This window comes from Aspergillus ibericus, assembly GCF_003184845.1.
Source record: "Aspergillus ibericus CBS 121593 unplaced genomic scaffold BO80scaffold_20, whole genome shotgun sequence".
Lineage (NCBI taxonomy): Eukaryota > Fungi > Ascomycota > Eurotiomycetes > Eurotiales > Aspergillaceae > Aspergillus > Aspergillus ibericus.
In genome coordinates, this window is record NW_020292118.1 from 109,495 (window position 1) to 134,503 (window position 25,009).

Sequence of the window (25,009 nt, forward strand, 5' to 3'; positions counted from 1 at the left end):
AGACGGAGATGGATCAAGATGGGAAGGGGCGGTACGGGCTAGGTCGGATATACCACCTTATAATTAACGCCCTCGTAGGGTTTCGAGATGAGCTAATTGTCCCTATGTCACTCAAATTAAATTCTGAATAAAATTCATATATGTCTGTTCAATACCCGCTCATGGCAACAGATCCTGCAATTCCGGATGGTACCGCTGGATATACAAACAAATGGACTCAAGTTCGACAGTCGCGCGCTGTCTACTCCACCAGATTACCTGGCCAGCAATATCATACCACAGGGCCAAAAGCAGCAGAGCCACTGAGTCCTTCTCATGAAGCAGGTTTCGAAACGCCGGAGTCATCTGACTAGGAAATGCCAGAACACTCGCTCTTGATTGTTCTTCAAACGATCGATCCCAGAGCGGAAGCAGCGTATGAAGCGCGGTAAAATACGGGTTGTTCTCAGCTGTTGAGAATTCATCCAGATGACATATGCGAGCCATGGGCTCCGGAACGCTGGCGTCGGTTGCTGTTGGCTCAAACATCTCCTCATACTCACCCGCCATGCCTCGGAAGAGGCCGTCATCTCGCAACGGATCGATCAGAGTCCAGAGTGACATCTTATTCTTGGTCATGCGCACCCACTCCAGATCGGACGGATCGGACTTGAGCGGCCACACCTCTTCTACGGTGGTCGCGGATACTAAAGAGAAGACAACGATCCCAAGGAATGTAGCACCGATCCAAACGGCATCTCGCTCCTCGGGCGGGATTGGATGTGCGAGCTTTTCACTGAGCAGCTGAACACATTGTGAGGTATGGTGGGCTTCAAACGCGCGCGGATGGTCCGACTCCGACAGGCTTAGATGGCGATGATGGATCGACGACATGGTGAGGACTATATGCATCAAGAAGGGATGCTTTCGCAATATTAGCAGCGCCTTGGTTGAAGGAAGGGGGCAATACCGAGCGTGCCAGTCTCAGGATATCATCCTGGGGAACATTCAGAATGCTCACGCTGGTCTGCGCCCATTGAAACCACTTCAGCCAGTTCACACAGGTGGTATCCAGCTCAAATACAGTCACCGCATCTGCACTGGCGGGCAACGGGATCTCAAGCTCTTGCGAGATCTGAAGATTTTGTCCCTTGCCCGGGTCATAACTGCAGACGACCCCATACCAACTGCACTTCTTGCACGCGGGCTTCGCTTCGTCGCACTACCCCAAAGTCCATGCGTGAGTTATGCATGCTATCAGCGAGGATCCGCCTTACCTTGACACGCCGCAGCTTGCAGTTGCTACATCCCAGACGAGACTTTTTGTGATGTCTCCGCAGACGTGGCTTTGACACAGTCATGTCTAGGATTTGAAACCGAGTTTCCCCCATGATGTCGGCTTTGTCCATTCTGCCGTTCCTAAGTCAGCGAAGAGTTGGACTTTAATGGCCGCGCCACCGTAAGCACGATGGCGGCATCCAATCAGCCCTTAAACCGCATGGAGCAAAGCGGCGTCACGGCTGCTTGGCACGAAGGATGAACCCCGCCAGAGCCCGACACGTAGAAACGAGATAAGTGGAAGATGACCATCAATCCATTGATACTAGGAAGTAGACACAAATGCGACAGCAGATCACATAGGAACACCATCTACGATCCAGTTCAACAGCTTCGAGTTCTGGATCTCATCCGCCCGCTGCAACAATTCCTGCGCATCCCAGTTGGCCCAGACGAATTTGCCTTTGAGGAACTTGGCTTCCGGGGAAGCAAGCCATACGTAGAACTGGCCGGGCAGATCGGCTGCATTCGTCAGCATGCTCTTACTGTGGTTGAGTATCATGATTTAGACTTACCCGAGTCCGGGGCCTCCTTTTGATAACCGTTGAGAGTAGTAGCCACCCAGCCCGGCTGCACGTTAACAATATGCACGTGGGGGTTCTCGGCAGCAAGATAATCCAACATCTTCAGTGAAGCCGCCTTGCCGACTGCATAGCTGCTGAGTCCCGGAGTTGGTGCGATATTCGCCAAGCAGGACGAAGTATGCAAAAGCACCGGACTAGGTCCAGCCACGGACAAAAAGCACTGGAAGGAGTTCAAGGTGCCTCGAACAGCGTCACCGACGTCGACTACAAACTGATCGACGCTCTGATCCACCAGGGGTACCGGCTGTGCCACGGTCCCTGCGTTCGCAACAAATACATCGATCTTGCCCACTTTTCCGACGATGGATTGCAGGGCAGCGGTGAGCTGAACAGGGTCGAGAATGTCAGCAGTCTCGTGTAGGGCCTGGGTATTTCCGTCCACTGGGACGGCATTGGAAATTTTTTCTGCACCGAGACGCAGTTTGTCTGCTTGTCGTCCGAGAATGGAGACGGACTTGGCGCCTGCTTTGGCAAATGCGACGGCGATGGCGTTTCCGATTCCTGTCGCGCCGCCTGTGACGACGATGTTCTTGCCAGATGCAGACAGCTCAGGTCGGTCGGAGATGAAGGGGTAGGGCTCCGAGTGCCATGTTTTGGTGAAGGAGATGGGCTGGGGGAACGCGCTGTCGGCCATTGTCGGACTTTAACAACAGTAAGGTGTTTATGAGAAGGTGTGGTTAAGAGTATAATATTCGAAGAGCTGCTCTGTCTTTAACAGAATTTGTACAGTAGAGACCAAGATCCTGGGAGACAAGTCATATTAGATCTTTCCAGGCAGTCATGCCTCTCTTATATATGTCCTCCTCGGCACCGATCGTGAGGTATGTCCGGAGGCGCTGCCATTGCAGTACAGTAAACCAAGACTGTGGTTCAACTGACCTGCGTCGTATAGCTGGTGCATCTGCCGATCCCTGAATACGAGCCAGGGAATGGGCCGAAGCAGACCGAAGCTAAATTCGCCCGTGCATAAACGGAATACGAGCTAGGGTTAGCGTGCTTTTCGTCTTAGCAGCTGCTACGGAGTACAGAACGCAGAACTATTACAAATCAATGATATTAACATCTTAAACTTCAATGGGTTGGTTGGCGAAGTCTATCATCGTGCACCTCTCTAATGCTCATCATCCATCCGCGTCATCTATTCTTCTAAAATCTCATGCTCAACTAGACTCTCGCACATACAGTCATCTAACTGGTTTTGGTCTTATCAGCAGCCTTTGTCGCATTCTTTTCCCTTCCACCTATCTCGAATTGCAGCTAGATGCTCTTAATAGTGGGATTTTCCGTCTCTCTGTGAAGTGTGTCCTGCACATTATCAAATGAAATAAGGTCCACGTGCCTCATACCCTGTCTTTGGTAGAACGAACATATTCACCCATTTTGACATCGCTGTGAACTGTTTTCGCAGTTCCATCATCGTCACTCCGATGCATCGCAGGAAGTCGACCCTTCAGAACTTTCTCTCCCAGGTTCCAATCCACCTGAGCAATCCCTGGTAGCAAAGCCCTGGCGCCGCAAGGTCGGACTTGTGAGGTGGTTCAAGGCATTATCGGGTTTTTTCCGCGGTTCAGTCTTATCAACTTCACTCAGCAGCACTATCCTCCGGTGACCCACTGGGTACATCCAGCTGTAATTGGGTGATCCTCCCTGCTTGACTATGCGCAATGAGCGACGACTAGGGCTGCAAGCCATGCTGTAATTCGTGGCCCCAGGCCTCGCAATGAGATGACATGCATTGCCACTTATGAGGATGGGCTTGATGACATTCTCTGCCGAGATGCGAGGCACGACGCCAGCCCTGGGGTCGTTCATACCATCCGCTGTTGGTTGCGAAACGCTGACGTTGGTCGGTTCATCATCCAGAGTTGTCGGGTTGTCTGGTGTAGATCCGACCTCCTGACTCAGGGATGGATTGGTCACCTCCACCGTCGTATCAGCCAGAAAGTATTTGGCTTCGGCGATGAGAACTTCAACTGCGTTGGGCCGCTTTTTGGGATTGGAGTTTCTGATCCTATATCCAACTGGTCGGATCATGCCCGTTGTTCTTCTTTCGGGGCTCTGTGGGCTTTGCATGTCGAATTCAGTGGGTTTCTGACTGGTTGGATTGATAGGAACTGAGAAAAGATGTTGAGGATGAGGATAGAAACATTGTGGCTGCTAACGACGCTGTTCTTATATGCTAGCTACCCTATTGCGCCCATTTTGTCACAAGGCGCTTGAACGAAGCCTCAGTCACTGTATACGGAAGACTGGTGCAATGGAATGAAAAATAACGGGTTTGTCCATGACATTTCAGGAACGACCCTGGCCTGTTTACTCATATTCCCAACTTTGATGCATAGGCTCATTGTTGCGCCTGATGGTCTCGGGCTGTTCAGTTGCGTGACAATGTATCAAGTGAAATAAAGGGATGGGTAACAGGAAACAAAGACATTCGCCCAGTCCAGCCCAAGGTAACTACCACCGCTTGATGGTGTTGATTCCTCAGGCACAGTGATAGTGATTTGTCAGTCGCTTGGCAAAAAGTTCCCCGCGTAAATTTCCTTTTCACCTTCCATACACTATATCGAATCTTAAACCTATGGTGACCAGGCCAATAACAAGTAGATAGACATCGCTCTTAACAGTCCACACTGACGCCTCAACATTTTTCCGCTCCGGCACAATTCCTCACTCATCACGTGAACTGCCCGATCGGAACGCGCCGTTTCGTTGTCCTTCACCCTTGTACTCCACAATCTCCACGGATTCTTTCATCAAAAATGGGGCTCATCGATTTTATCAAAGATATTATTCGCCCGGGGAATGGGGTCGATTACCCCAAACCTGGTGACATGGTGACTGTGCATTATCACGGCTATCTGTATGACCCGACGCGGTCTTGGAATCGGGGGCGTCGGTATGTTCCAGCTGATCCGTTGTTTACAGTATTCTCTGTTCGAAGGGTGTGTTGGATTGAGACTAATTGTTTTTGTGTTTAGGTTTGACAGTAGTATCAAACGGGGATTTCCGTTTACCTTCCAGATTGGGATGGGCCAGGTTATCAAAGGTTGTTGTCAATCTAATGTCGGCGATTATTCGGATGCTTACGATGGTTAGGATGGGAGGTTGGTATCTTAGGCATGAGCCTGGGGGAGAAAGCTTACCTCACGTTTGGCCCGTATGTTTCCTCCCTGGCTCTTCTCTTTTCCCATACTAACCATGTACTGTCCGATAGTCATTATGGCTATGGTGAAAGGTATGTTCAACCTGATCAATCTACGGGTCTTTGAAGTATATGCTGATGTGCGTATAGGGGTGCCCCTCCGTTCATTCCGGGTAACTCAAGCCTTGTCTTGTAAGTGTGTCCCTAATTTAGGCTTATATCTTACTTATCTTCTATAGTAATGTGGAGCTGCTCGCTATTAATGGCAAGACTCTCCAGTCTGATGATTCTGAGTGATTGTACAATACTTCTATGTAGCTATGAAATATGTATATCAAATGTTGTGCCCATGCGTGAATGTAGCAGCCAGCCGATTCAAGATCGAATAGGCAGTCTGGTAATTCTGCACTTCCCAGATTACTTTCTTCATCTAGCTTGTCTCTTACACAGTTGCAGCAGCAGCTTTAATCACCTCCACCACCCGCTCAGGCTGACTGACCTGGGGCAAATGACCGGCACTGCACCGCTCAATCTGACTCCCGGCTAGTCCAGCTAATTGCTCTTGAAGACCCGCCGGGAGAGCCTTATCCCCTTCGCAGACAAGGTAAACACTAGGTACATCCCTCCACCCCGCGTACGGCACCGTGCCATCCCAGCCCTGAGCCGGCTGCGGCTTCAATGCAGCCAACCACTGCGCCTTTTCGGGCTCAGGGACATCATCCAGAAGAAGCACCTCTGGCTGAACGCAGTACATCGCACCTCCCTATGACCATCATTAACAATCTTCACCAGAAATCGCGGTAGGTAGCAAAAATGGGTGGTTAACCAACCTTAACAACAGCAAACGGCAACGGCTGATGCTCAAACCCCTCTGGGAAAACTGCACCACTCAAAAAGACAATCTTCACAACACCACCCTTTCCGATAGTCGGCTTGCTAAGTCCCTCCATGGCAGCGCTGCCAAGGAATCCTCCAGCCGAGTGCAAAACTAGAATGACTTCTTCTCCGCGCTGGACGATACTCTCCAGGTGGGCGCGCACGGCCGCGATATCGTCGGCCATGCTGGGGTTACCGGGCGATGTGGTGCCTGTGCTAGGGAGGATGGCTGTTTCTGTGGTGAAGCCATCGGCGGATAAGAGGGTGGATACTGGGTCGAAGACTGTAGGGCCTTCCCAGAATCCGGGGACGAAGAGAATGGTGGGTGCCATTTGGATGGGGTATTTGGGGTGTTGGGTGGATGGAGGATGGGAATGAGATCGGGTAAGATGGAGAGAGGGGTGGGAGATTAATATAGGCTTAAGGCTTAGGGTAAATCAGGCGCAGCTGAAGCGGGGTAATTACTGCTGACACCCCACGCAACTTTGCATGACAAATGAAGTGAATAGTGGTCATACTCCGGATTGTTAGCTGTAGTCCTTAGGGATAACCAACGAGACCAATCTGCTCATGAATCGAAGTTGACCCCTGCGCCAGGCAGCGACTCTCTATACCACATTGTTAATTCCAGGGCTGAAGGCAAAGCCGGGCACACACATACAATCCTCACGTCAGGCTGACAGGAACATAATCCCGGAGCCTCTTCCAGCCTTTCAGGCAGGCTGGACAACGAATCATCCTACCAATCAGAACTCAGCAGGTTAACTAGTACTGCGCTAGTCTCCGTCTAAGCTTCACTCGCTTAGAGCTACCACCCAATCAGGAGCAGTTATTGACGGCGTGGCATATCTTGGAGCTGGTCCGTCGGTGCGCCGCAACCCGACCCACTTCAGCTGAGATATGGCATCGGGGTGGTGCCAGCCTTATGTGCAAGAGGTTATGTTGGCCCATTTCTCCCTACAGACTAGTAGACACATAATTGCAGAGTATTAAATTTGGGCGTCCAACTTCTTCCCGTTACCATTGGTAGCTATGGTGAGTCTTTGGCCTGATCAAGCAATTTAGCCAGTGTGGAGCCACGGTAGCAGGATCAGTTCCTAGCATCGCCAAAATTGCCGATCATGTTCGGTCACTTTCATGTTCAGATTTCCCGAATTTTGTCGGTTCCACGCTGTGTTCTTGTTTATGTTTTGTGTAATCCACATTCCGATGGAAGGACAGATCGTGCGGAGATAAGATAGGGCGGAAATCCACCATTAAGACAAGATCCATGATAAGATGAGATACTGAGTCTAAGCCAACTTCCTTGGAAGTAAACAGAATTACAATCAGGATATAAAATAAGCTCATCGCACATGAGGTCTTGCTGAATGAAAGGCAGGATGATCTCTTCGGGGAATTGACAAGGCAACACGCTGTTCAGACATTTCGCGCGAGATGCTAGGTCTGAGAGAATCTCAGCAGATGTTTGAATATATTGTTGGCGAAGCCGTTGGTTTCGAGCTTTAAATGCGCCATAGAAGGCAGAACATGCTGCTTCTGTCATTTGCATACTCGTCGATACGGGGATTCTTGGCAGCCGGCACAAGAAGATGGGAAGCTAGTCAGCGTGATGTGTTCATAGCCATAAAAAAGAGTGTCTACAAGATGATGCTACTAGGCACATTGAACACAGGCAACTGCTGCCTGAAGATTCAAGGCCATCGCTCGATGGGGTTAGTGTCTCCCGCAGGCAGAAGTCACGTGGACACTGGTGCCTGGATGGCCCACCCAAGCTCAGACCAATCAGATCGGCAAGCCTTTCAGGGTCTCAGGCAACAGCCGCGACGGGGGCCTCAGGCTGTGGACCGGCAGGCAAGCACCGTCAAGCACCAACATCCCACTTCACCTCACTTCCTTCATCTCCTTATATAGCCATGTCGCCCCGGCTTCTTTCATCCCTTTTTCCAGACTATTCAAGGCTTCACCCTCAGGGGCTACTTTACTACGAATTTAATCGCTAGCTGCACTATCTGCTGCACCACGACCTCGTATTCGTCACGCTAGTTTCTTCTTTCTCACTTCTTACCTAATAACACCTCAATCTCACCGTCGCCATGACCGCTCAACCTTTTGACGGCCTCGTCATAGCCGTCGGCGGTACATTCCCCGGTTTCAAACAAGGTGAGCGCGTCCTTTACTCATTGATGTCACATACTGATGCGGTTTACTAGCGGACCTCAGGACCATCATAAAGCGCAATGGAGGAACATTCCACCCAGCTGTGACAGAGGAATGCACACACTTGATAACTACGCAGAGGGAAGTGGACAACCGGAGTGTCAAATGTAAGTACGGAGAATCCATCTACTTCACCTGCTAACAACCTCAGACACGCAAGCCTCCAAAGTCTACACCTGCAACATCGTATCGTTGGACTGGCTCGTGGAGTCCGATCGGGTTGGCAAGAAACTCGATGAGAAGAACTTTCTGATGGGCGCCGACAAGAAAGACGACAGTGAAGATGAAAAACCCAAGAAGCGCACACTGGAAGAGGCTCTGGGTGTGAACGGAGATGGCACTGCTAAGAAGTTGAAGGATGCGCAATCTGCCGTTGGCAAAACGATCAACGTTCCGGTGGATGATCTTTGTCCTCTGCGAGGTATGCACACGGACCACTCGGCATTAACGGAGCTAACAGCAGACTAGGTACCTACAGAGTGTACATTGATGCGACTGGCCTCATCTGGGATGCGACGCTGAATCAGACCAGCGCGACCAACAATAACAACAAGTTTTACCGCATACAGCTTCTTCGCAGAAACCATGATTTCCAAACGTGGACACACTGGGGCCGAGTCGGCGAAGTTGGACAGAGTGCCGTGCTTGGGAACGGCTCCTTCGAGTGGGCAGAAGCTGAATTCAAGAAAAAGTTCAAGGACAAGTCGGGGTTGACCTGGGAAAACCGCCTCAACGCTCCGAAAAACGGCAAATACACCTTCATTGAGCGGAACTACGAAGAAGACACGGAGGACGAAGATGAAGACGCCCCAGTGAACCCCACCAAGGCAAAGAAACCACAAGTGAAAAGCACCCTGCCTGCGGCTGTCCAGGACCTCATCGCATTTATCTTCAACCAAGAGTTCTTCCTGTCCACTATGGCATCTATGGCTTACGACGCTAAGAAACTGCCACTGGGGAAACTGAGCAAGCGCACCCTCCGCAACGGTTTCCAGGCCTTGAAGGACCTGTCAGAGCTCGTTGCTACCCCCGCATTGGCAACTACCAAATACGACATGACCTTTCCTGCTGCAGCTGAGTATCTCAGCAACCAGTATTTCACCGTGATTCCTCACGTGTTTGGGCGCAACCGACCCCCGGTTTTGAACCAGGAGTCTCTGCTCAAGAAAGAGATTGAGCTACTTGAAACTCTGACCGACATGGAAGTGGCGAATAACATTATGAAGGATGCCAAGGAGGTCGATACAGTCCATCATCTCGACCGCCAATTCCAAGGCTTGGGCATGCAAGAGATGACTCCATGTATGTCTGCCCATCTGCCCCTGCCTTCTTATTATTAATTCCAATAGTGGACCATTCGTCTACCGAGTTTATCGAGCTGGACAACTACCTCAACCTCTCCCGCGGTGCCACCCATGGCATTCGATACAAGGTTCGCATCCAACACGACATCTCAGATCATTATTAACTATAGCAGGTCATCAACATCTTCCGCATCGAGCGCCAAGGCGAAACCGATCGATTTGAGTCATCCAAATACTCCAAAATCAAGAACTCCAGCCGTCGTCTGCTCTGGCACGGATCCCGCAGCACCAACTTCGGTGGTATCCTGAGTCAGGGTCTGCGTATCGCGCCCCCGGAGGCTCCCGTGAGCGGATACATGTTCGGCAAAGGCGTCTACTTCGCGGACATGTCCACCAAGTCGGCCAACTACTGCTGTTCCTATGGGAGTGGAAACAAGGGTCTGCTGCTACTCTGTGACGTGGAAGTGGGCAACCCCATGCTCGAACTAGACTGGGGTAACTACAACGCAGGTGATGATGCGAAGAAGGAAGGCAAGATCGCGACCCTGGGTCGTGGTCGGTCGATCCCTGCGGCGTGGAAGGATGCTGGCTGTGTCAACCCTGATCTGCAGGGAGTGTGGATGCCTGATGTGTCGGTTCCGTCGGCCAGTGCTACCTCCCGAGGACTGATGTACAATGAGTACATTGTTTATGATGTGGCTCAGATTCGACAGAAATACCTCTTCCACGTCGACATGCGGTAGATTCCTCGCAGCGGGGTTGTTCTTTCGGTTATTTAGCGGGTTTGGCGTTTAGCTGCGGCATCAGGGTCTGGCGTTCACAATGACTTACACTGTATTCTAAAGGTCCATGGAAATTTGGCTAACTCATTGATAATATTTTCAAGTTCACGCATAATTCATCATACAATGTGAATCTATTGACTAAAATAAGAATAAAACCCACCACCCACCGTAAATACTCATCACTGCTAGGCGGGATCCAGAAAACCCTGCAATCCAAACCTCCCGTCAATGAGGACTAGATTCCACGGACTCGGTGGCCCAATAACAGTATACCAGAAATCAATAAACCCAACATTAGATTGCGTTTTCCTGGCCTGCTCCAGCTCCACTTCTGCCTTCTTTTTCCTTTCCTGGGCTTCCTCAATGCCCATAGGCCAATACTCCGTCTCTTCCATGATCAGAATCATCAGCTCAGGGGGCAAATGTGGCGTGCTAGCCTGGACGACTTCCCGCCACCAGTGATTCTGCTGCGGGGGCACATTCCGGGTCGAGCAAATGCGGTAGTGGGGATCCACTAGCAAGATATCGATGAATCGTTGGTGGCCCGGACGAGATTTATCTTTCAACGAGAATGGTTGTGTTTTGGATCGGAGAGTATTAGACCAAGCCAGGAACCGACCTTCACGAGTGGAAACCGAACCCAGGGTTTGAAGTCTTCGATGAAGGCCTTTATGTTCCGCGGTTCGCGGGTCAGGACGGGGCCGTGGGGTGGGCGAAAGGCCATAGATCTTCTCCAGAGCATTCGGCTCCCCTTGCATATATCGCTCATCAGTCCCATCCCCTTGTTGGAAGGAGATTCGGGCGGGGGTGAGATTTTCCACGTCGTAGTAGTATCGCGATATACTCACGATGTGTTCGTTCATCAAGCCCGCGATGGAGAAATCGTCATCGCCGGCGTAGGATGGGTTGTCGGGGGTGAGTTCGATGCTAGAGATCCGGATGATGACCTGCAAGCCCTTGTCCCGGAATTTGTCCTGCAGAGAGTGGGTCTGGTAGGTGTGATCCGGTTCGGGGTAGAGTATGCGTGTCTTTTCGACGATTGGTTGAGATGTCTTGCCTTGTTTCCACTCTTTATAGGAATATGAGATGCCAGGCTCTGGGTACCGAAAGGCGCGAAGTCGTTGGTATTTCTCGTTGATCAGACGTGCGAGTTCGTCGTGCGAGAGTTGCGATAGGTACTCAGCCAGGGTCGAGTCCACTGGCATGCCCTCTGCATCGGATCGATGCGGATGCAAAAACCGATACTTCAGATCTGGCTCTGGTTGATCAAGGAAATCCCTCACCTGGGTATAATAAGCGTCGGAGCAATACTTCCTCCAGCGTTCGGTAGGCATCATACTCCTGTTCGTGGTAGGGATGGGAACATAGGTCTCATCATTGAGGTAATCGTAATCCTTTTCAACTCCGCGGGTCTTGATGCGCGGCGGATAGCAACTTGTCCATTCAGCCAGAACCTCACTCCACGGGTCCAGGCTGAAGGAAATCAACTTCTCAATTGCAGCATAGGCCCGTTGGTGTTTGGGGTGGAGGTTATTGATGTAGGATGTGATCCGTACTCCCGAGTCCTGCCCAGTGAACTCGACTTCGCATGGCAACCACTGGAAGTCGTGAGTCCATTTATGCAAGCTCTGCGCATCCCGTGTACTCCATGTTTCTGTCCTAACCACAGTGAATGGACGGGTTCGAGCGGGTGCGATAGGGACGTTAGTCGGGTACAATAGATCGCCATTAGCCATGGTGACTTGGCCCCCTTCGGTAAGGACGCCGGTACGGCCGTAGATTAGCATGAAAAGGGACGGGTCGACCAAGTCCTTGACTGGATTCGGATCTTTCGATGTAAATGCTGCTTGGTTGCGCAGCGGTTCAAAGGCTTCCTGCTCTTCATTCTTCATTCCCACCAGGGTGTCGGGCTTGCAGACTCCAGAATCAGCATTAAAGGTAAGCACATAGCCCGTCTTATGGAACTCAATCGCCTTATCTCGAAGCTCAGATATGCACCATTCCCATGTTCGGGGATAGACGAGATCCATATCAACATCGCAGTTTGGTTCGGATTCTGAATGCAGGTTGGAATCGGACAATTCAGTATACCACTGCGCGACCAGCCTGTCGTCAAAAATATCCTGTTCCCAATTCGGCTTGTCGGTCAGTCGTTCCATAAGACGCAGCATGTAGACCTCACATATTGTCAGACGGTCGGGATGGCCGCCTCCATTCAAGCCATCTGTGAATTTGCTGGTGTCATACAAGGTATGGTTCACTTCGAGTTCCCCAAACCGTGGAACTTGAAGCTTGCCGGTCCCGGAATTGTCCATGGGAGGGTTTTCCACCATCGTCTTGTTCGTTGGGGTTGGGAAGCACTAAGGCGTGTAGACTGAGATTGTAGTCAGGGGGATAATTTCTAGGCCACAGTTGACACGGTCTATCAGGAGCAGTATGTAGAATGTGCCCATAAGAGGAACCGAGGTGGGGATGGAAATAGAATATAGAGAGAGAAAGATACGTGCGTGCTTTCTAGGTTCAGCATGCGACGGAGATTCTCCCTCTATTTAGTACCGGCTTTGTATATCCGTGAGACAATCCAGTCTTTACCCACTTCTCTCCTTATTTTTCTCCCAAAATGCGACGAGTCTCCCGAGTATTCCTAGCAAATCCAGGCTTGGCCCAACTTTATCCGTCTTCTCATACTTTCATAGAACTCATAGCGGGAACCCTCCCTCTTAAGTCAGGTTTGCCGCATCCTCGGTCAGAAGATGAATAATTAATTGAATTGAGCCTGGCCAATTCGGCTGTCTTCTTTTGACTTCGCGGTAACATCACGGATGGTTGAACCTTATTTTCCCATGCGGCATGCTAATATCGTCGCGTCAAAGCTTATTGAACTTGGTCTGTTGAGCCCCTCAGTTTAAGGACGAGATGTCCAATGTACATGCCGAGTAATGAGCTGCCAGGCTCATTCTAGGTTTCGGATGTTTCTGTTGATGTCAATTATAGTACTGGTTTCGACGATAATCATACGTAACTGGATATAAAACGCTCGTCAAATATCCTCTTCATGGCATATGATCCCGGTTTTCACCCTCCGTTTTTAGGATCTTCTATCGTAAGATTTATATTACTTCAGTAGAAACGCGTCCCCGTGGTCCTCATATTTCTGATGCCGTAATTTGATGACCATCTTCTTGTCTGTTATGTCTTTTCATTTTGCTGCATCTGAGAGACTGTATGCCATTTTATACTGAATAGAATAGATATCGATAACTCCATAACAATCGAAATAAATCGGCCATACTGCCTATAAAACCTAAACTAATATTCATATATATACCCTCAGACACTCACACCTCAGGATCTCTCACACGAAAAGCTCCCCGCATCATTAACATCCCCTTCCCCATCATACACCAACACCAATGGATACCGACACAACTTCCTCGTAACCACCTCCCCCTCCCTATTCACCCTCGTAGCACCCAACATCTCCGGCGGCACACCCTCCTCCACCCACCTCACCAACGCCCCCAACGGATCCACCGGAACAGGCCCATACCCACCCCCACAATGACCCACTCCCGGGGCCAAAAACAACCGATAGAACTCATCCACCTCCTCCACATCCTTTATATCCTCTTCGATCCGATCCCAGTACCGAAGCGTCCCAGACGGAGGAATGAGATCATCCGCTAACCCATGCCACGATAGGAGCTTCCCTCCTGCGTCTTGGAAATCATACAGATAATGCCCGTCCGAGCCGAGAAGGTCAGTATACCGTGCTATGGAGAGGATGGCGACGGTGTCAAAGTCTTCAAAATCCATTGAGAATATATCGTAATCAGGATCTTGGAAGACAAAGTGCTTCGCCCATCCGATGGCAGGGAAGAAGGGCTTTATGATCGTGCTTCCGTTGGTTGTCTCCGTGTTTGCGGCTCCGTAGAACGAGGCCCCGGGGGAAAGACCGTACCAGAGTCGGCGGCCGTCTGATAAGTGCGGGCCTTGGATGATTTGGTTGACCAGGTCGGCGTGTTCGGATGTGATATTGATGTCGGAGTCGAGCTCGGGACATTCGATGGTTTCGCCGATTAGGGTTTCGGGGTCAAAGTCACAGATTTCTGGGTCGTAGTCGGAGATTAAGCCGTCTATGGCACCGTCAAGCGGGTCGCAGGCTTCGATAATTGCTTGTTGGAACGCTTGGAAGATACACTGCGGTGGTTTAACCGAGTTGATCATCAGGACTGGAGCCCAAAACAAGTACGAAAACAGATGCGGAAGATTAAGGGCGGGAGCTCCAGCCAGAATGCCATCAAAATGGTCTGGATATAGGGCTGCCGCGAAATATCCCTGTCGGCCGCCGGTGGAGCAGCCGTTCCAGTAGGAGTACTTCGGAGGGACGCCGTAGAAGTTCTTGGTGAGCGCCTTTCCGACCACGGTTATATCGTGAATGGAGCGATGAGCGTAGTTCTTCAGTAGAGCAGTGTTAGGGTTCTGTCCGGACGAAGAGCCCAGGCTCCGGTTTGGGGATCAATCGTGCCATTTAATGTTAAGCCGCCGTCTGTTGACGCTGCTACATAGCCCTGATTGACGGCTGCTGCTTGCGCGGGACCGATATATCCAGCTGCTAATCCGCCACCACCGGTGGCTTGGAATCGTCCGTTCCAATCGGTTAATGGGAGCCATACTGAAACAGTCACGAAATCATCGCCTCCAGGGTGGGTCAGGGTGACGGTGACGTCGCAGAAGTTGAGATCAGAAACATCAGTAGAGTTGAACGGGGGAACGGCCGGGAAGCTGTAATTGTGCCTTTCTCGGGTCTCGATGGACAAGCTGTGGATCCCAGGGATCCGGTGCAGTGTCAAGCGGTCGCATGTCTGTTTATGAGGATGCAATAGTGAGGATAGCCATGCTAGAACGCTCGTTATGAGGAAGAGCAGCATGATGAAGTGCCGGAGTGCGAAAGGGATGGATTTGGCTCGAGTGTCGGTCTATCAGCAGCTCGGGTCATTTATAAGTAGCCGAGGCTTCCGGTGGGCCTGACATGACGCATCAGGATCGATCTTGCCCAAGTCGCTTGTCCGATCCGAGCGTGGTGCGTGTGAGGCGTCCAATGAATTTTGAGCACGGCAGAGATGGCACTTGACACCGCGGCTTATATCGTCAAGGTCTTTCGGTTGCCGTGTTAGCCATTCTTGATGAAGATACGGTGTGGTAAGACTCCATGCGGGAGATCGTCATGTGGAGAACTCGCATAAAATGACAGTGGATATGGAGTAGATAAGCTCTTGATTACCTATCTACCCGGTGGATGTCAAAGTCAGCAAAATCCTGATTGCAAAGTCAATAAGGGAAGCCTTTTGGAAAGAATTTGTGAGAAGTTCAATAGGCCAGAATTGAGATTATTACTCAACGAGAGTTTTCGAATCTTCTGCGGGCTATAAGCTTGTGTCAAGGGTATGCCCTCTTCTACCAGCAATCACTATCGTAGAATGTAAGAATCACTTCCAGCCCTAAAATCACATCGTAATCTTCCACTATGCGCATCGTCTTGGTATCTGCAGATGTAGAACCATAGAGCTTATTTGACCAACTATGGAACAAGTGCCATAGGCCACCAAACACGGCTTGGGGGAGCAATGAGCTCGAATCATGACAGTCTATATTCATTTCCGCGGTGTTTGCGTATCATCCTGAATCAGCTGCCACTGGCCTATTTTGTATCTGGGATGACGGAACGTCCTGCCTCGGCAGAAAGGATGCAAGGGTATCCTAGTGCAGTGAGTGCAATCCTGCTTGTGAAAAGTCAGAGGATATGCATATGCTGGTTGGAATCATATGTGAACACTGGTGAATAGCGCATGGTATATTGTCCGTCTTGGGCCACGGGCTGGGCTAGTTGCGGGTCACGTTGACTAGCTATTAACCCTGCGATCCATTACAATTACTCCTGAACCTGTATTCTTAGACAGGGCCCGGATGCTTCGTCTCAGGAAGAGTGGATATAGCCAGCAGATGCTGGAAAAACAAAAAATGGAGCTGCGGGGAATCGAACCCCGGACCTCTCCCATGCTAAGGGAATATTATACCACTAAACCACAGCCCCATTTAATGAGAGATATGCTTCTTATTTTGTTATCTAAGACAACAAAGGAGGATAAAGAACGGTCGGCTGTTACTTGATTTCAACCGGCTATATTGGACACACGTGCGCCGTGAGGGACTCGTGTAGAAATATCAGGAGGCTGACAGTAAATGACTAGGATATATTTAAAATTCTTTTGGTCAGAATGTCTTGGGAGGATTGGGTGGGAAATCCTCTTGCTTGCACCAATCTTCGACGCTCGGAGATATATTCCGGGGTGGCCATCATGTAACGAATCGGTACGCTGAACATTGCTTTTCGCCCACCAACAAAGCCAACCATTCTATATTAACTTAAAAAGAGCACATTATTCCAAGCCCAATCAGCCGAGGAATACAAAGTAGCACAGAAGCAAAATGCACCAACCGATCGGACTCACAAGGACCCTCCGACGAGTGGCAAATTGAAGACTCCGAGACAGTGCCAATTGGAGCGATATGGTAGGACAAACCAGACAGGGATAATTCCCAGAAATCTCGAGCCCCGATCGCATGCCGCGTCACACCAATAAAACGACAGAAAATGGCTTTATCGAGAGCTCACCGGCCGAACTAATGCATCCTGCCTGCAGTACGTTGGTGGAATGTGGATGACACCCCACACAGGCCAATCAACAGCAGCACTAATATGCAGTGATTCTGCACACCCCTCTTCCACTGAGACCACTATAAAATAGAGCTGGTTCAGCTGTTCACCCCCTCTTTTGCCATCATTATTTTGTTTCTCGGGCACCATGTTGGCATCGCTGTGGATAGGCGCCCTCGTCGCTTTGGCGGGGTTCTATATCGCGACTTGCTATGGTCATAAACGACAGCAGTTACCTCTTCCTCCTGGTCCTCCACGAAAGCCGATTATAGGCAATTTATTTGACTTGCCCAACCCAAACCAGCAGGATTGGCTTTTCTGGCGCAAGCACAAGAGTCTCTATGGTGACAACCCTCTCGCGAATCGACGACACCGTCATTAACCACTCCGAATAGGCCCCATCAGCTCAATCAGCGTCATGGGACAAACCATCATCATCGTCAACGACGCCCGGCTCGCCGTGGAGTTGCTGGAGAAGCGATCCGTAATCCATTCATCACGTCCACAACAGGTCTTTGCTGAGTTGTAAGACATACCTCACTACCTAATATACCGAGTATGTGATTGACTGTACTAGGGCGGGCTGGAAAGATAAAGTCCTCGGGGCTGTGACAGATATGGAACAATTCAGACAAACAAGACGACATCTTCATCGCGAGATCGGCTCCAATAATTCCGTTGCTCGGTTTAATGACATCCAGATGGCGGAGGTGGGTCGGTTTCTGCTGCGGGTGGTAGAGGAACCCGACAAGTTGTTTTCCCATATACGAAAGTGGGTTATCTAGCCGTGGATCCATGAGCGCCACTAACGACAACAGAGAGGCGGGAGCAATCATCCTCAGGATCGGTTACGGATACACCATTGAACCGCATGATCGGGATCCCTTGGTGGATCTGGCCGACGTTGCGATGGAGACGTTTGGCATCGCGATGTTGCCCGCGACTTGGGCGGTGGACTTTTTCCCTATTTGTAAGTTGACGGTACACCCGTGGGGTCTGATCTGACAGTCGGCAGTGAGATACGTGCCCGCCTGGTTTCCCGGAGCGGGGTTCAAGAAGATCGCGCAAAGCTATCGGAAGAAAGTAGCTGCCTTCAGCGACATCCCGTATGGGTTCGTCCAGCAGCAGATGCGAGACGGCTCCTTTTTGCCCTCGTTTCTATCCAATCTCCTCCAGGACGAAGCCCCCGAGCCGGGATCAGAACAAGAAAATACAGTGAAATGGTCCGCCGGATCGCTCTACGCAGGAGGTGCAGATACCACGGTATCATCGATATCCAGCTTCTTCCTAGCGATGGCGTTATTCCCCGAGGTGCAGCGCAAGGCTCAGGCGGAGCTCGACGCGGTGGTCGGGACGGACCGACTGCCTCAGTATGCGGATCGGGAACAGCTGCCTTATACCAACGCGCTCGTCAAAGAGGCACTCAGATGGCATCCTGTCGTTCCGATGTCCCTTGCGCATACGTCCATCGAGGATGATACCATTGAGGGTTACTCCATCCCCAAAGGAGCGTCAATTCTTGCCAACATCTGGTCGGTGAATCCTCTGGCACGCCTTGTTTGTTATTGACGCTGACTGACATTAGGGAATTCACGCATGATCCAAACGTCTACGCCGACCCCATGGCGTTCAACCCGGATCGATTCCTGGCCTCAGAGGGTCATCCCGCGGAACGAGATCCTCACCTGCTTGTATTTGGGTTTGGCCGGCGAATCTGTCCCGGGCGCAATCTAGCCGACGTGAACGTTTTCCTCACTATTGCGCAATCGCTCGCTGTCTTTGATATTTCGAAGCCTGTGGAGAATGGTAAAGTCAAGGAGGTATCTGCCGAGTTTCTCCCGGGAGTCATCAGTCACCCGGCCCCATTCAATGTGTCCATTCGGCCGCGGAGCACAGCGCATTTGGAGCTTATCCGGTCGCTGGAGCAGAAATACCCCTGGGAGAAGAGCCATGCGGAGGATTTGGGGAGTGTGGAGTATTAGTGCTGATGTTGGTGGGTGGAGATGTTGAAAGGCCAGCTTCAGAGCGATGATAGTGAGAAGCGATTATATTCCGGATCCCTGTATCTAGTGTTACAAATCTTTGAGAGGGATCTGTCCCCCATCAAAGCACTATGAACATCTATCATTGTATGATAGGCAATATGCTATCCATCCTTGGCATTTTCCCCCGTGCTCTTTATGCCGAGGCCCTCCATCAGCCACTCATCGAACAAGAGATCCGTGGCCGATGGCCGGTCCTCAGCATTCCACTGCAAGGCTGCTCGAAGCCATCGGAAGAACCCCTCTTTATCCTTTCCCTTGATGTCGGCACCCAGGCTCTCCAGGGAAATATCTGGGATTGGGGCCAACTCTTTCCAGTTACCTAGCGAGCTACGTTAGAAACCCACGGGTCAATTAGGTATCAGGTCTCACCCTGTTCGTCCCAGAAAACATAGGCCAGTTTGCACCGCTCGCGGAATTCAGGCGGTGGAGGACCCAAGAGCGCTATCATCTCCGCCACGTGAACGCGATCATCGAAGATACCATCGGAGTTCTTGCCGTTGAAGATGTGGCGGGAGCTTACAATGTCCCAGGCCTTGGCCAATTAGCACAATGCGGGATGACACCCTAGCTCTGGGAGGATGGAGACATGAGCTACTCACCACCATAGCAACATTCCAAATATCTACCTTGTAGCCCCAGCTCTCTTTGAAGACGACCTCGGGAGCTCGATACATGGTTGGCATGATATCCGCGTTGTTTTCCACATCGCCAAACCGGGCTTCGCCAAAGTCACACAAAAGAGGGAGCCCATCCCCACCCGCGTTATAAATGGTAGATAAGTAGATGGTTCGGTCTTGGAGCACCTTCCGAGGCGACGGAGATTTCACTTCTCGTTCTTCGAGGGTTGCCAGTGTCTTGGTATCGGTGATAGGAAGCAGCATATTTTTCAACTGGAGATCTGTTATCGATTAGTCCTGCATCTCACCTTATACGGGGCGGTGGGGCGGGCAAAGCTTATACCTGTATGGACTATTTGAGCCGCAGAATGCAGAAAGTCTAAGCAGATTAGTAACTGCCTGATACACGGCTTCATCTCTTCGAGCGTCATGGCCTTCCCCGGGATGTATTTTTGCAAGAGCGCATCGGCACTCATCCCCAAGGGCTCATGAACGAGGCAGACGTGAGGACCATGGGGTCCCGCGATGGTGAAATGGTCGAGCAGCTTTCGAACAAAGCCCTTTCCCGGATGGTGAGCTTCCACGGCATTCATGCGGTTATAGATCTCCAGCTCATGGTTCCGTTTGTGGCCCGTGACATAGATCTTCAGGACCACATATTTCGCGTCACTGATTTCGCAGTGTGAGCGCCCGTCGTGTGCGAAGGGATCGAGTGCACGTACCAGAGGTCGCGACCCAGCCACACCGTTGACGTCACTCCATAACCCAGCTTGGCAAGCACTTGGTACCTGTTCTGAAGCACCTCACCCTGGCGCACCGGGTAGTATTTTTCCGGCTGGTAGGTTGGAAGGGTCTCCTCCTCGATTTCCACGGACGGCTCAAAGAGGGCGAGATCGGAGGTAGGGAATTCTCTCAACGGGACCGTCCATTCGGGGGAAGACATAATGGTCCGATATGGCGCGCGCGGGCGTTGGAAGGGGATAGGTAGGGGGAGACGGGAAGTCGAACGGGAGGGGGGAAGAAGAGGAGTACGTATTCGGCGAGCGCATCGTGTTGCTTGATTTATCATCTTGACGGGTGCCAATGACTCTGGCGGCTACGGGAGGAAGATAAACAGGAGATGGATGGAAGGGGGAACGCGGAGGAGCGCGAGATCCATTCCCGAACGGGGAGCCCCGAGCGGGTGGAGGCCACGCTAGGCCTCTTTGGTGATATGCATCTTATGTAAGCACTGCACAATTCTGACCCTGCCATTCGCATCTAGTATTTGAGATAGCTTGAGCGATGGCAGGGAAATCATTGACATGCAATGCTGATGATCTTATTGGAGTATCTCTCACAAGGCTGAGACGGAAGGAGCGCCATAGTCGTGGACAGGGCGCCTACGAATCTTAACCAATTCCTAAATATAGTCTTACCGCCGCCTGGTAAAGGGCGCATTAGCTGAGGACCAGCAGCTTGCCTTCGGACACTCCTTCATGTCCAATCATTACAACTGGGAGAAAAGCACCCGCTCAGCCATCTAGCATGGCGCACAATTGAGTGGCTACAAGGAAACATTAGCTGTTTTTAAGCCTTGCGCTCATATACCATCTACTGCTTCAGCCTCGCAAAGCAAACTGGCTATCCAAGGCGGCTACAGCATGTTAGCCACCAGCATGCTCAGCATAAAGGCGTCCCAGATCCCGCGAGGATAGTCATTCTTTTGTTTCTTCCAAGTTCCAAATCTCCATCCCTGTCTCATACCTCGTCGATCATTCAACCTCTGCCATGAGTCGGAACGTCGTCAGAGCCTTCCAAACTTCCACCGCAGCTGCCATTCAGTACATTGGTGCTGATATGATGCAAATCACAAGCATCAATGGCCCCAACGGGGCTCGCTGGTTGCAATCCACTCGAAACATCTGCGACGCGGTCGAGAGAGCGGTAAGCCCCCCCCCCCCCCAGAACATGCTGCATGAAGCATCTGGTTGACGCACACCTAGGATCCCCGGATTGTATTTGCGGATATCCAGTAAGCTACCAAGTTCACTCCTGCCTCATGCTGGGTTACCACTAAGTTTGTCTACAGAGGTGCCAAAGCCCATATATCCTCCAAGGACAGAACCGACCTGGAGGAAGTCATCACGGTGGGGTTGCAGACACAAGGAGGCTTACGTGTCGGCACGCTTCATGTACATTTGAATGGCTCCTTCAAGTTCTTCCCATCCCGTGCTGGTCGGGAGGGCGGATTTGGCACCAGGCTCGCGCAGGCCAATATCCCGGGCTACCTTGCTGGGGAGGATGACCCCTGGGATAAGACCTCTCCGGCAAAGGGGGGAGCTCCGGGCTCTGCATGAGCGGGCTTCTGGGAGCTGCTATCTTGCTGTACTGTTTTGCTTCGTATCGTGTGCTTGAATGCGTGTCATTGTTGAATTTGTATTAGCTAGAAGTCCGAATCGTGAATATCCTTCCCTGACAGATAAGAACCCGGGGAAACAGTGGCAGAAATTCACAAGACTGCCCGTGCCTGTACTACAGCCCCCGCGTCCGACTAGCGTGTGGACTAGTATTCTCATCCTCTCTATTCTTATAGTACAGTGTGAAAAGAACGTCAGCGGGATCATTTGGTCCACCAGTGGGCAATTATAATATAAGCACTACCGCTTCCTACCAGAGTAATGATATGAGGTTATTCAGTAGCTCCGGACATGTCGCAGTAACTTAGGATTATAGTGCGCTAGCAGAATCCTGAGGTCGACTGATAAAACAGACGAGTTTTCGCACCGTACCATAGTCAACCTCGGGATTATGGTACAAATATCATCAATCATAATTCTTAGTCATATTCCATGCATAACTCGAGAAAACTGTATGTAATGGTTAGATCTACGGAGTAGAAGATGAACCCCACCAAGCCGCTCGGCCCGCTCTGTACTTTTAAAATAGGAAATTCAACAAAATCTCACCTTTGGAACTGTTTACCACACTACCAAGGAAACATCGAGCCACCCAGATAAATCTCGGTGTAAGACATCTGTAGTAAACTCAACAAGTCTAACCACCTGGATATCCTCAATACACAGATCATGTATGCATCGGTGCACGTGATAGCGGCCTTGGAGATAGAATCTCTGGAATTAGCGATCTATGCGATAGTAGGTACTCCGTAAATAGCTAGAATAGCATAATCCTGCGATTTTAGTGAGGATAGTAGTACCCCCGCGAGTCGTCCCATAAGAAAGTCATACGACATAAGGCGATCCAGTCGATTGCATTGCAATTGATGAGGGCAGTCAGCGTCCCCAACAAAATGGGCCAACTCCCCTGACCCAACAAAACACAACCCTAGTAAATGCGGCACGGCGGGGCCGATGGACGCTTGGCCTCCAACATTGCTGTACTTATGCGATTTTTCCTCCTCTCCTGTACTCACAGTCCAGATAACGTCTTGAAATTATTCGCGTCACGTCGTCTGCTCTGACCCAGCAAGTGACACACTTGACCCAGAATGGCGGCCTCGAAACCTCCTGCTGCTGGAGCAGGCAGCACACGACGGTCCAAGCCTCATATCACAGAATTGCCCATCACATGGGGAAACTGGTACCAACATGTCAACTGGCTGAACGTCTACTTTATCATCATTGTCCCGCTCATGGGCTTCGTCGCGGCCTCTTTCTATCCCCTCCAGCGTGCCACAGCCGCTTTTGCCATTCTTTACTACTTCAACACCGGACTGGGTATTACCGCAGGTACGTCTACAAACATCTAACTGTCAGCCACGGTCGGGGAGGAAATACTGACTCAATAGGCTACCATCGTCTCTGGGCCCATACCTCCTACCGCGCGTCCACCCCTCTCAAGATCTACCTGGCAGCCGTCGGCGTCGGCGCCGTCCAGGGCTCCATTCGATGGTGGTCGAGAGGCCACCGCGCCCATCACCGGTATACCGACACCGAAAAAGACCCTTACTCTGTGCGCAAAGGGTTCTGGTATTCCCACATCGGCTGGATGGTGATGAAGCAGAACCCCAAGAACATCGGGCGGTCCGATATCACTGACCTCAACGAGGACCCGATTGTGATCTGGCAGCATCGGCACTATGTCAAGCTCGTGCTGTTCATGGGCCTGATCTTTCCTACTCTGGTGTGCGGCATCGGTTGGGGTGATTGGGCGGGTGGCTTCATCTATGCAGGTATTCTCCGGGCGACGTTCGTGCAACAGGCCACGTTTTGTGTCAACTCTCTGGCCCATTGGTTGGGAGATCAGCCCTTTGACGATCGTAATTCCCCTCGCGATCATGTCATCACGGCGTTGGTGACCTTGGGCGAGGGATATCACAACTTCCACCACGAGTTCCCGTCGGACTACCGCAATGCTATCGAATGGTGGCAGTACGACCCGACCAAGTGGGCGATTTGGACCTGGAAGCAGCTCGGCTTGGCATACGACCTGAAGGAATTCAAGGCCAATGAGATTGAAAAAGGCAGACTACAACAGCAGCAAAAGAAGCTCGATATCAGATCCTCCCAGCTGGACTGGGGCACTCCAATTTCCCAGCTACCGGTCATGACGTGGGACGACTTCAAGATCGAGTCTGCCAAGGCTGATGGGAGAGCCCTAGTGGTCATCGCCGGGGTCATTCATGACGTGGCCAACTTTATCAAAGAGCATCCCGGTGGCAAGGCGTTTATTTCTTCGGCTATTGGGAAGGATGCGACGGCTACTTTTAATGGTGGTGTCTATCGGCATTCTAACGCCGCGCATAATTTGCTGTCTACCATGCGTGTGGGAGTTATTTATGGTGGTGGTGAGGTGGAGATCTGGAAGCAGGACTATGCGGAGAAGCAGAACAGTTTCGTCGTGCAGGATAGTAAGGGGCAGCCTATTGTACGGGCTGGCGAGCAGGTTACGAGGAGGTCTCCGCAGAATGGTGCCATTGCGGCTTAGCTGGAGGTCGAAGCAGTTATGAGATAGAGTCATGTATATCGAGTTTTATTTAGTTCTTGTGGATATCATTCAACTCCTGTCATTTATGTTTGTTTCGTCATAACACGTGACACGTGTTATAAAGTAAATATCCGGCCTTCCAGATGTGAATTTCGAGAAGCACCTCTGCTTTCCGGTTCCTTGTGCTGCCATAGTAATCAGGCCTTGAGTGTAGATACTTTCATAGTTGATTATTGAATGAGTGGTGTGCATCAGAATCATCAGACAATCATATGAAAACAATTCCTTTCAAATCCAAGACCAGAACTATGCAATATAACTCTTACGAGAAAGATGGTCCCCATCTTAACCCTTCAATAAGAACCAGCAGTCATAAGCTGATAGAAATCTTCACAATACCGTGACGACGCGGCTGTCACAGACCTCACCTAAACAGTATACCCTGGTCATTGTGCAGCAGAAGCTACTA

At 50.9% G+C, this 25,009-nt stretch overlaps 12 protein-coding genes and 1 non-coding gene across 13 annotated transcripts; 5 read left to right on the plus strand and 8 right to left on the minus strand.

The window, feature by feature from the left end:
- Window positions 1–159: 159 nt before the first annotated feature.
- Window positions 160–1,340, minus strand: BO80DRAFT_356112 (Zn(II)2Cys6 transcription factor domain-containing protein; the record flags this gene model as incomplete). Its single annotated transcript, XM_025715779.1, has 3 exons — window positions 160–903; window positions 950–1,201; window positions 1,257–1,340. The coding sequence occupies 3 exons, from the start codon at window positions 1,338–1,340 to the stop codon at window positions 160–162; spliced, it is 1,080 nt and encodes a 359-aa protein (XP_025575117.1).
- Window positions 1,341–1,612: 272 nt separating this feature from the next.
- Window positions 1,613–2,535, minus strand: BO80DRAFT_475352 (SDR family NAD(P)-dependent oxidoreductase; the record flags this gene model as incomplete). The annotated part of the gene is made up of 2 exons (XM_025723208.1): window positions 1,613–1,779; window positions 1,833–2,535. The coding sequence occupies 2 exons, from the start codon at window positions 2,533–2,535 to the stop codon at window positions 1,613–1,615; spliced, it is 870 nt and encodes a 289-aa protein (XP_025575118.1).
- Window positions 2,536–3,320: 785 nt separating this feature from the next.
- BO80DRAFT_434883 (uncharacterized protein) lies at window positions 3,321–3,974 on the minus strand (the record flags this gene model as incomplete). The annotated part of the gene is made up of 1 exon (XM_025720887.1): window positions 3,321–3,974. One exon carries the CDS (start codon window positions 3,972–3,974, stop codon window positions 3,321–3,323), a length of 654 nt encoding a protein of 217 aa, XP_025575119.1.
- A 441-nt stretch (window positions 3,975–4,415) lies between these two features.
- BO80DRAFT_87882 (FKBP-type peptidyl-prolyl cis-trans isomerase) lies at window positions 4,416–5,416 on the plus strand. Its single transcript, XM_025724879.1, has 6 exons — window positions 4,416–4,800; window positions 4,883–4,950; window positions 5,001–5,061; window positions 5,119–5,139; window positions 5,197–5,238; window positions 5,286–5,416. Exons 1-6 carry the CDS (start codon window positions 4,664–4,666, stop codon window positions 5,341–5,343), a joined length of 387 nt encoding a protein of 128 aa, XP_025575120.1. The 5' UTR covers window positions 4,416–4,663; the 3' UTR covers window positions 5,344–5,416.
- BO80DRAFT_425208 (alpha/beta hydrolase) lies at window positions 5,302–6,458 on the minus strand. The gene is made up of 2 exons (XM_025719462.1): window positions 5,877–6,458; window positions 5,302–5,809 (listed from the first exon to the last, which is right to left on the minus strand). The coding sequence occupies exons 1-2, from the start codon at window positions 6,252–6,254 to the stop codon at window positions 5,489–5,491; spliced, it is 699 nt and encodes a 232-aa protein (XP_025575121.1). The 5' UTR covers window positions 6,255–6,458; the 3' UTR covers window positions 5,302–5,488.
- Window positions 6,459–7,827: 1,369 nt separating this feature from the next.
- On the plus strand, window positions 7,828–10,349 carry BO80DRAFT_407137 (putative poly(ADP)-ribose polymerase PARP). Its single transcript, XM_025717792.1, has 6 exons — window positions 7,828–8,085; window positions 8,136–8,249; window positions 8,294–8,563; window positions 8,611–9,444; window positions 9,492–9,574; window positions 9,620–10,349. The coding sequence occupies exons 1-6, from the start codon at window positions 8,019–8,021 to the stop codon at window positions 10,187–10,189; spliced, it is 1,938 nt and encodes a 645-aa protein (XP_025575122.1). The 5' UTR covers window positions 7,828–8,018; the 3' UTR covers window positions 10,190–10,349.
- A 181-nt stretch (window positions 10,350–10,530) lies between these two features.
- On the minus strand, window positions 10,531–12,534 carry BO80DRAFT_327423 (DUF4246 domain-containing protein; the record flags this gene model as incomplete). The annotated part of the gene is made up of 1 exon (XM_025715165.1): window positions 10,531–12,534. A coding segment is annotated over one exon (2,004 nt), but the record flags the coding sequence as incomplete, so codon positions are not given.
- Window positions 12,535–13,576: 1,042 nt separating this feature from the next.
- Window positions 13,577–15,174, minus strand: BO80DRAFT_502195 (tannase and feruloyl esterase; the record flags this gene model as incomplete). The annotated part of the gene is made up of 2 exons (XM_025724313.1): window positions 14,797–15,174; window positions 13,577–14,689 (listed from the first exon to the last, which is right to left on the minus strand). Exons 1-2 carry the CDS (start codon window positions 15,160–15,162, stop codon window positions 13,577–13,579), a joined length of 1,479 nt encoding a protein of 492 aa, XP_025575124.1. The 5' UTR covers window positions 15,163–15,174.
- A 1,079-nt stretch (window positions 15,175–16,253) lies between these two features.
- BO80DRAFT_t168 lies at window positions 16,254–16,325 on the minus strand. The gene has a single exon. It is a non-coding gene; the product is annotated as a tRNA-Ala (tRNA).
- Window positions 16,326–16,997: 672 nt separating this feature from the next.
- Window positions 16,998–19,110, plus strand: BO80DRAFT_382127 (cytochrome P450). The gene is made up of 6 exons (XM_025716878.1): window positions 16,998–17,293; window positions 17,345–17,474; window positions 17,527–17,721; window positions 17,768–17,919; window positions 17,965–18,481; window positions 18,535–19,110. The coding sequence occupies exons 1-6, from the start codon at window positions 17,098–17,100 to the stop codon at window positions 18,929–18,931; spliced, it is 1,587 nt and encodes a 528-aa protein (XP_025575125.1). The 5' UTR covers window positions 16,998–17,097; the 3' UTR covers window positions 18,932–19,110.
- On the minus strand, window positions 18,671–20,722 carry BO80DRAFT_425210 (kinase-like protein). Its single transcript, XM_025719463.1, has 5 exons — window positions 20,334–20,722; window positions 19,955–20,280; window positions 19,594–19,892; window positions 19,364–19,526; window positions 18,671–19,313 (listed from the first exon to the last, which is right to left on the minus strand). The coding sequence occupies exons 1-5, from the start codon at window positions 20,552–20,554 to the stop codon at window positions 19,096–19,098; spliced, it is 1,227 nt and encodes a 408-aa protein (XP_025575126.1). The 5' UTR covers window positions 20,555–20,722; the 3' UTR covers window positions 18,671–19,095.
- Window positions 20,723–21,100: 378 nt separating this feature from the next.
- Window positions 21,101–22,211, plus strand: BO80DRAFT_425211 (uncharacterized protein). Its single transcript, XM_025719464.1, has 3 exons — window positions 21,101–21,537; window positions 21,597–21,625; window positions 21,683–22,211. The coding sequence occupies exons 1-3, from the start codon at window positions 21,382–21,384 to the stop codon at window positions 21,948–21,950; spliced, it is 453 nt and encodes a 150-aa protein (XP_025575127.1). The 5' UTR covers window positions 21,101–21,381; the 3' UTR covers window positions 21,951–22,211.
- Window positions 22,212–22,953: 742 nt separating this feature from the next.
- BO80DRAFT_382132 (acyl-CoA desaturase) lies at window positions 22,954–24,628 on the plus strand. Its single transcript, XM_025716879.1, has 2 exons — window positions 22,954–23,342; window positions 23,402–24,628. Exons 1-2 carry the CDS (start codon window positions 23,102–23,104, stop codon window positions 24,538–24,540), a joined length of 1,380 nt encoding a protein of 459 aa, XP_025575128.1. The 5' UTR covers window positions 22,954–23,101; the 3' UTR covers window positions 24,541–24,628.
- The last annotated feature ends 381 nt before the right edge of the window (window positions 24,629–25,009 follow it).

What these genes read in the sequence shown, in the direction of transcription:
- BO80DRAFT_407137 (XM_025717792.1), top strand. Translation starts at nt 8,019, where the DNA reads ATGACCGCTCAACCTTTTGACGGCCTCGTCATAGCCGTCGGCGGTACA. An exon ending in ATTCCCCGGTTTCAAACAAG is followed by an intron (nt 8,086 to 8,135) that starts GTGAGCGCGTCC and finishes GCGGTTTACTAG; the next exon opens with CGGACCTCAGGACCATCATA. An exon ending in TGATCTTTGTCCTCTGCGAG is followed by an intron (nt 8,564 to 8,610) that starts GTATGCACACGG and finishes ACAGCAGACTAG; the next exon opens with GTACCTACAGAGTGTACATT.
- BO80DRAFT_425210 (XM_025719463.1), bottom strand. Translation starts at nt 20,554, where the DNA reads ATGTCTTCCCCCGAATGGACGGTCCCGTTGAGAGAATTCCCTACCTCC. An exon ending in TGGCTGGGTCGCGACCTCTG is followed by an intron (nt 20,281 to 20,333) that starts GTACGTGCACTC and finishes CTGCGAAATCAG; the next exon opens with TGACGCGAAATATGTGGTCC. An exon ending in TTTGGAATGTTGCTATGGTG is followed by an intron (nt 19,527 to 19,593) that starts GTGAGTAGCTCA and finishes TAATTGGCCAAG; the next exon opens with GCCTGGGACATTGTAAGCTC.
- BO80DRAFT_425208 (XM_025719462.1), bottom strand. Translation starts at nt 6,254, where the DNA reads ATGGCACCCACCATTCTCTTCGTCCCCGGATTCTGGGAAGGCCCTACA. An exon ending in TGCCGTTTGCTGTTGTTAAG is followed by an intron (nt 5,810 to 5,876) that starts GTTGGTTAACCA and finishes TGATGGTCATAG; the next exon opens with GGAGGTGCGATGTACTGCGT.
- BO80DRAFT_382132 (XM_025716879.1), top strand. Translation starts at nt 23,102, where the DNA reads ATGGCGGCCTCGAAACCTCCTGCTGCTGGAGCAGGCAGCACACGACGG. An exon ending in CGGACTGGGTATTACCGCAG is followed by an intron (nt 23,343 to 23,401) that starts GTACGTCTACAA and finishes CTGACTCAATAG; the next exon opens with GCTACCATCGTCTCTGGGCC.
- BO80DRAFT_87882 (XM_025724879.1), top strand. Translation starts at nt 4,664, where the DNA reads ATGGGGCTCATCGATTTTATCAAAGATATTATTCGCCCGGGGAATGGG. An exon ending in GATGGGCCAGGTTATCAAAG is followed by an intron (nt 4,951 to 5,000) that starts GTTGTTGTCAAT and finishes TACGATGGTTAG; the next exon opens with GATGGGAGGTTGGTATCTTA. An exon ending in GCTTACCTCACGTTTGGCCC is followed by an intron (nt 5,062 to 5,118) that starts GTATGTTTCCTC and finishes ACTGTCCGATAG; the next exon opens with TCATTATGGCTATGGTGAAA.
- BO80DRAFT_382127 (XM_025716878.1), top strand. Translation starts at nt 17,098, where the DNA reads ATGTTGGCATCGCTGTGGATAGGCGCCCTCGTCGCTTTGGCGGGGTTC. An exon ending in CAAGCACAAGAGTCTCTATG is followed by an intron (nt 17,294 to 17,344) that starts GTGACAACCCTC and finishes CACTCCGAATAG; the next exon opens with GCCCCATCAGCTCAATCAGC. An exon ending in TTGTTTTCCCATATACGAAA is followed by an intron (nt 17,722 to 17,767) that starts GTGGGTTATCTA and finishes TAACGACAACAG; the next exon opens with AGAGGCGGGAGCAATCATCC.
- BO80DRAFT_425211 (XM_025719464.1), top strand. Translation starts at nt 21,382, where the DNA reads ATGAGTCGGAACGTCGTCAGAGCCTTCCAAACTTCCACCGCAGCTGCC. An exon ending in GCGACGCGGTCGAGAGAGCG is followed by an intron (nt 21,538 to 21,596) that starts GTAAGCCCCCCC and finishes ACGCACACCTAG; the next exon opens with GATCCCCGGATTGTATTTGC. An exon ending in ATTGTATTTGCGGATATCCA is followed by an intron (nt 21,626 to 21,682) that starts GTAAGCTACCAA and finishes GTTTGTCTACAG; the next exon opens with AGGTGCCAAAGCCCATATAT.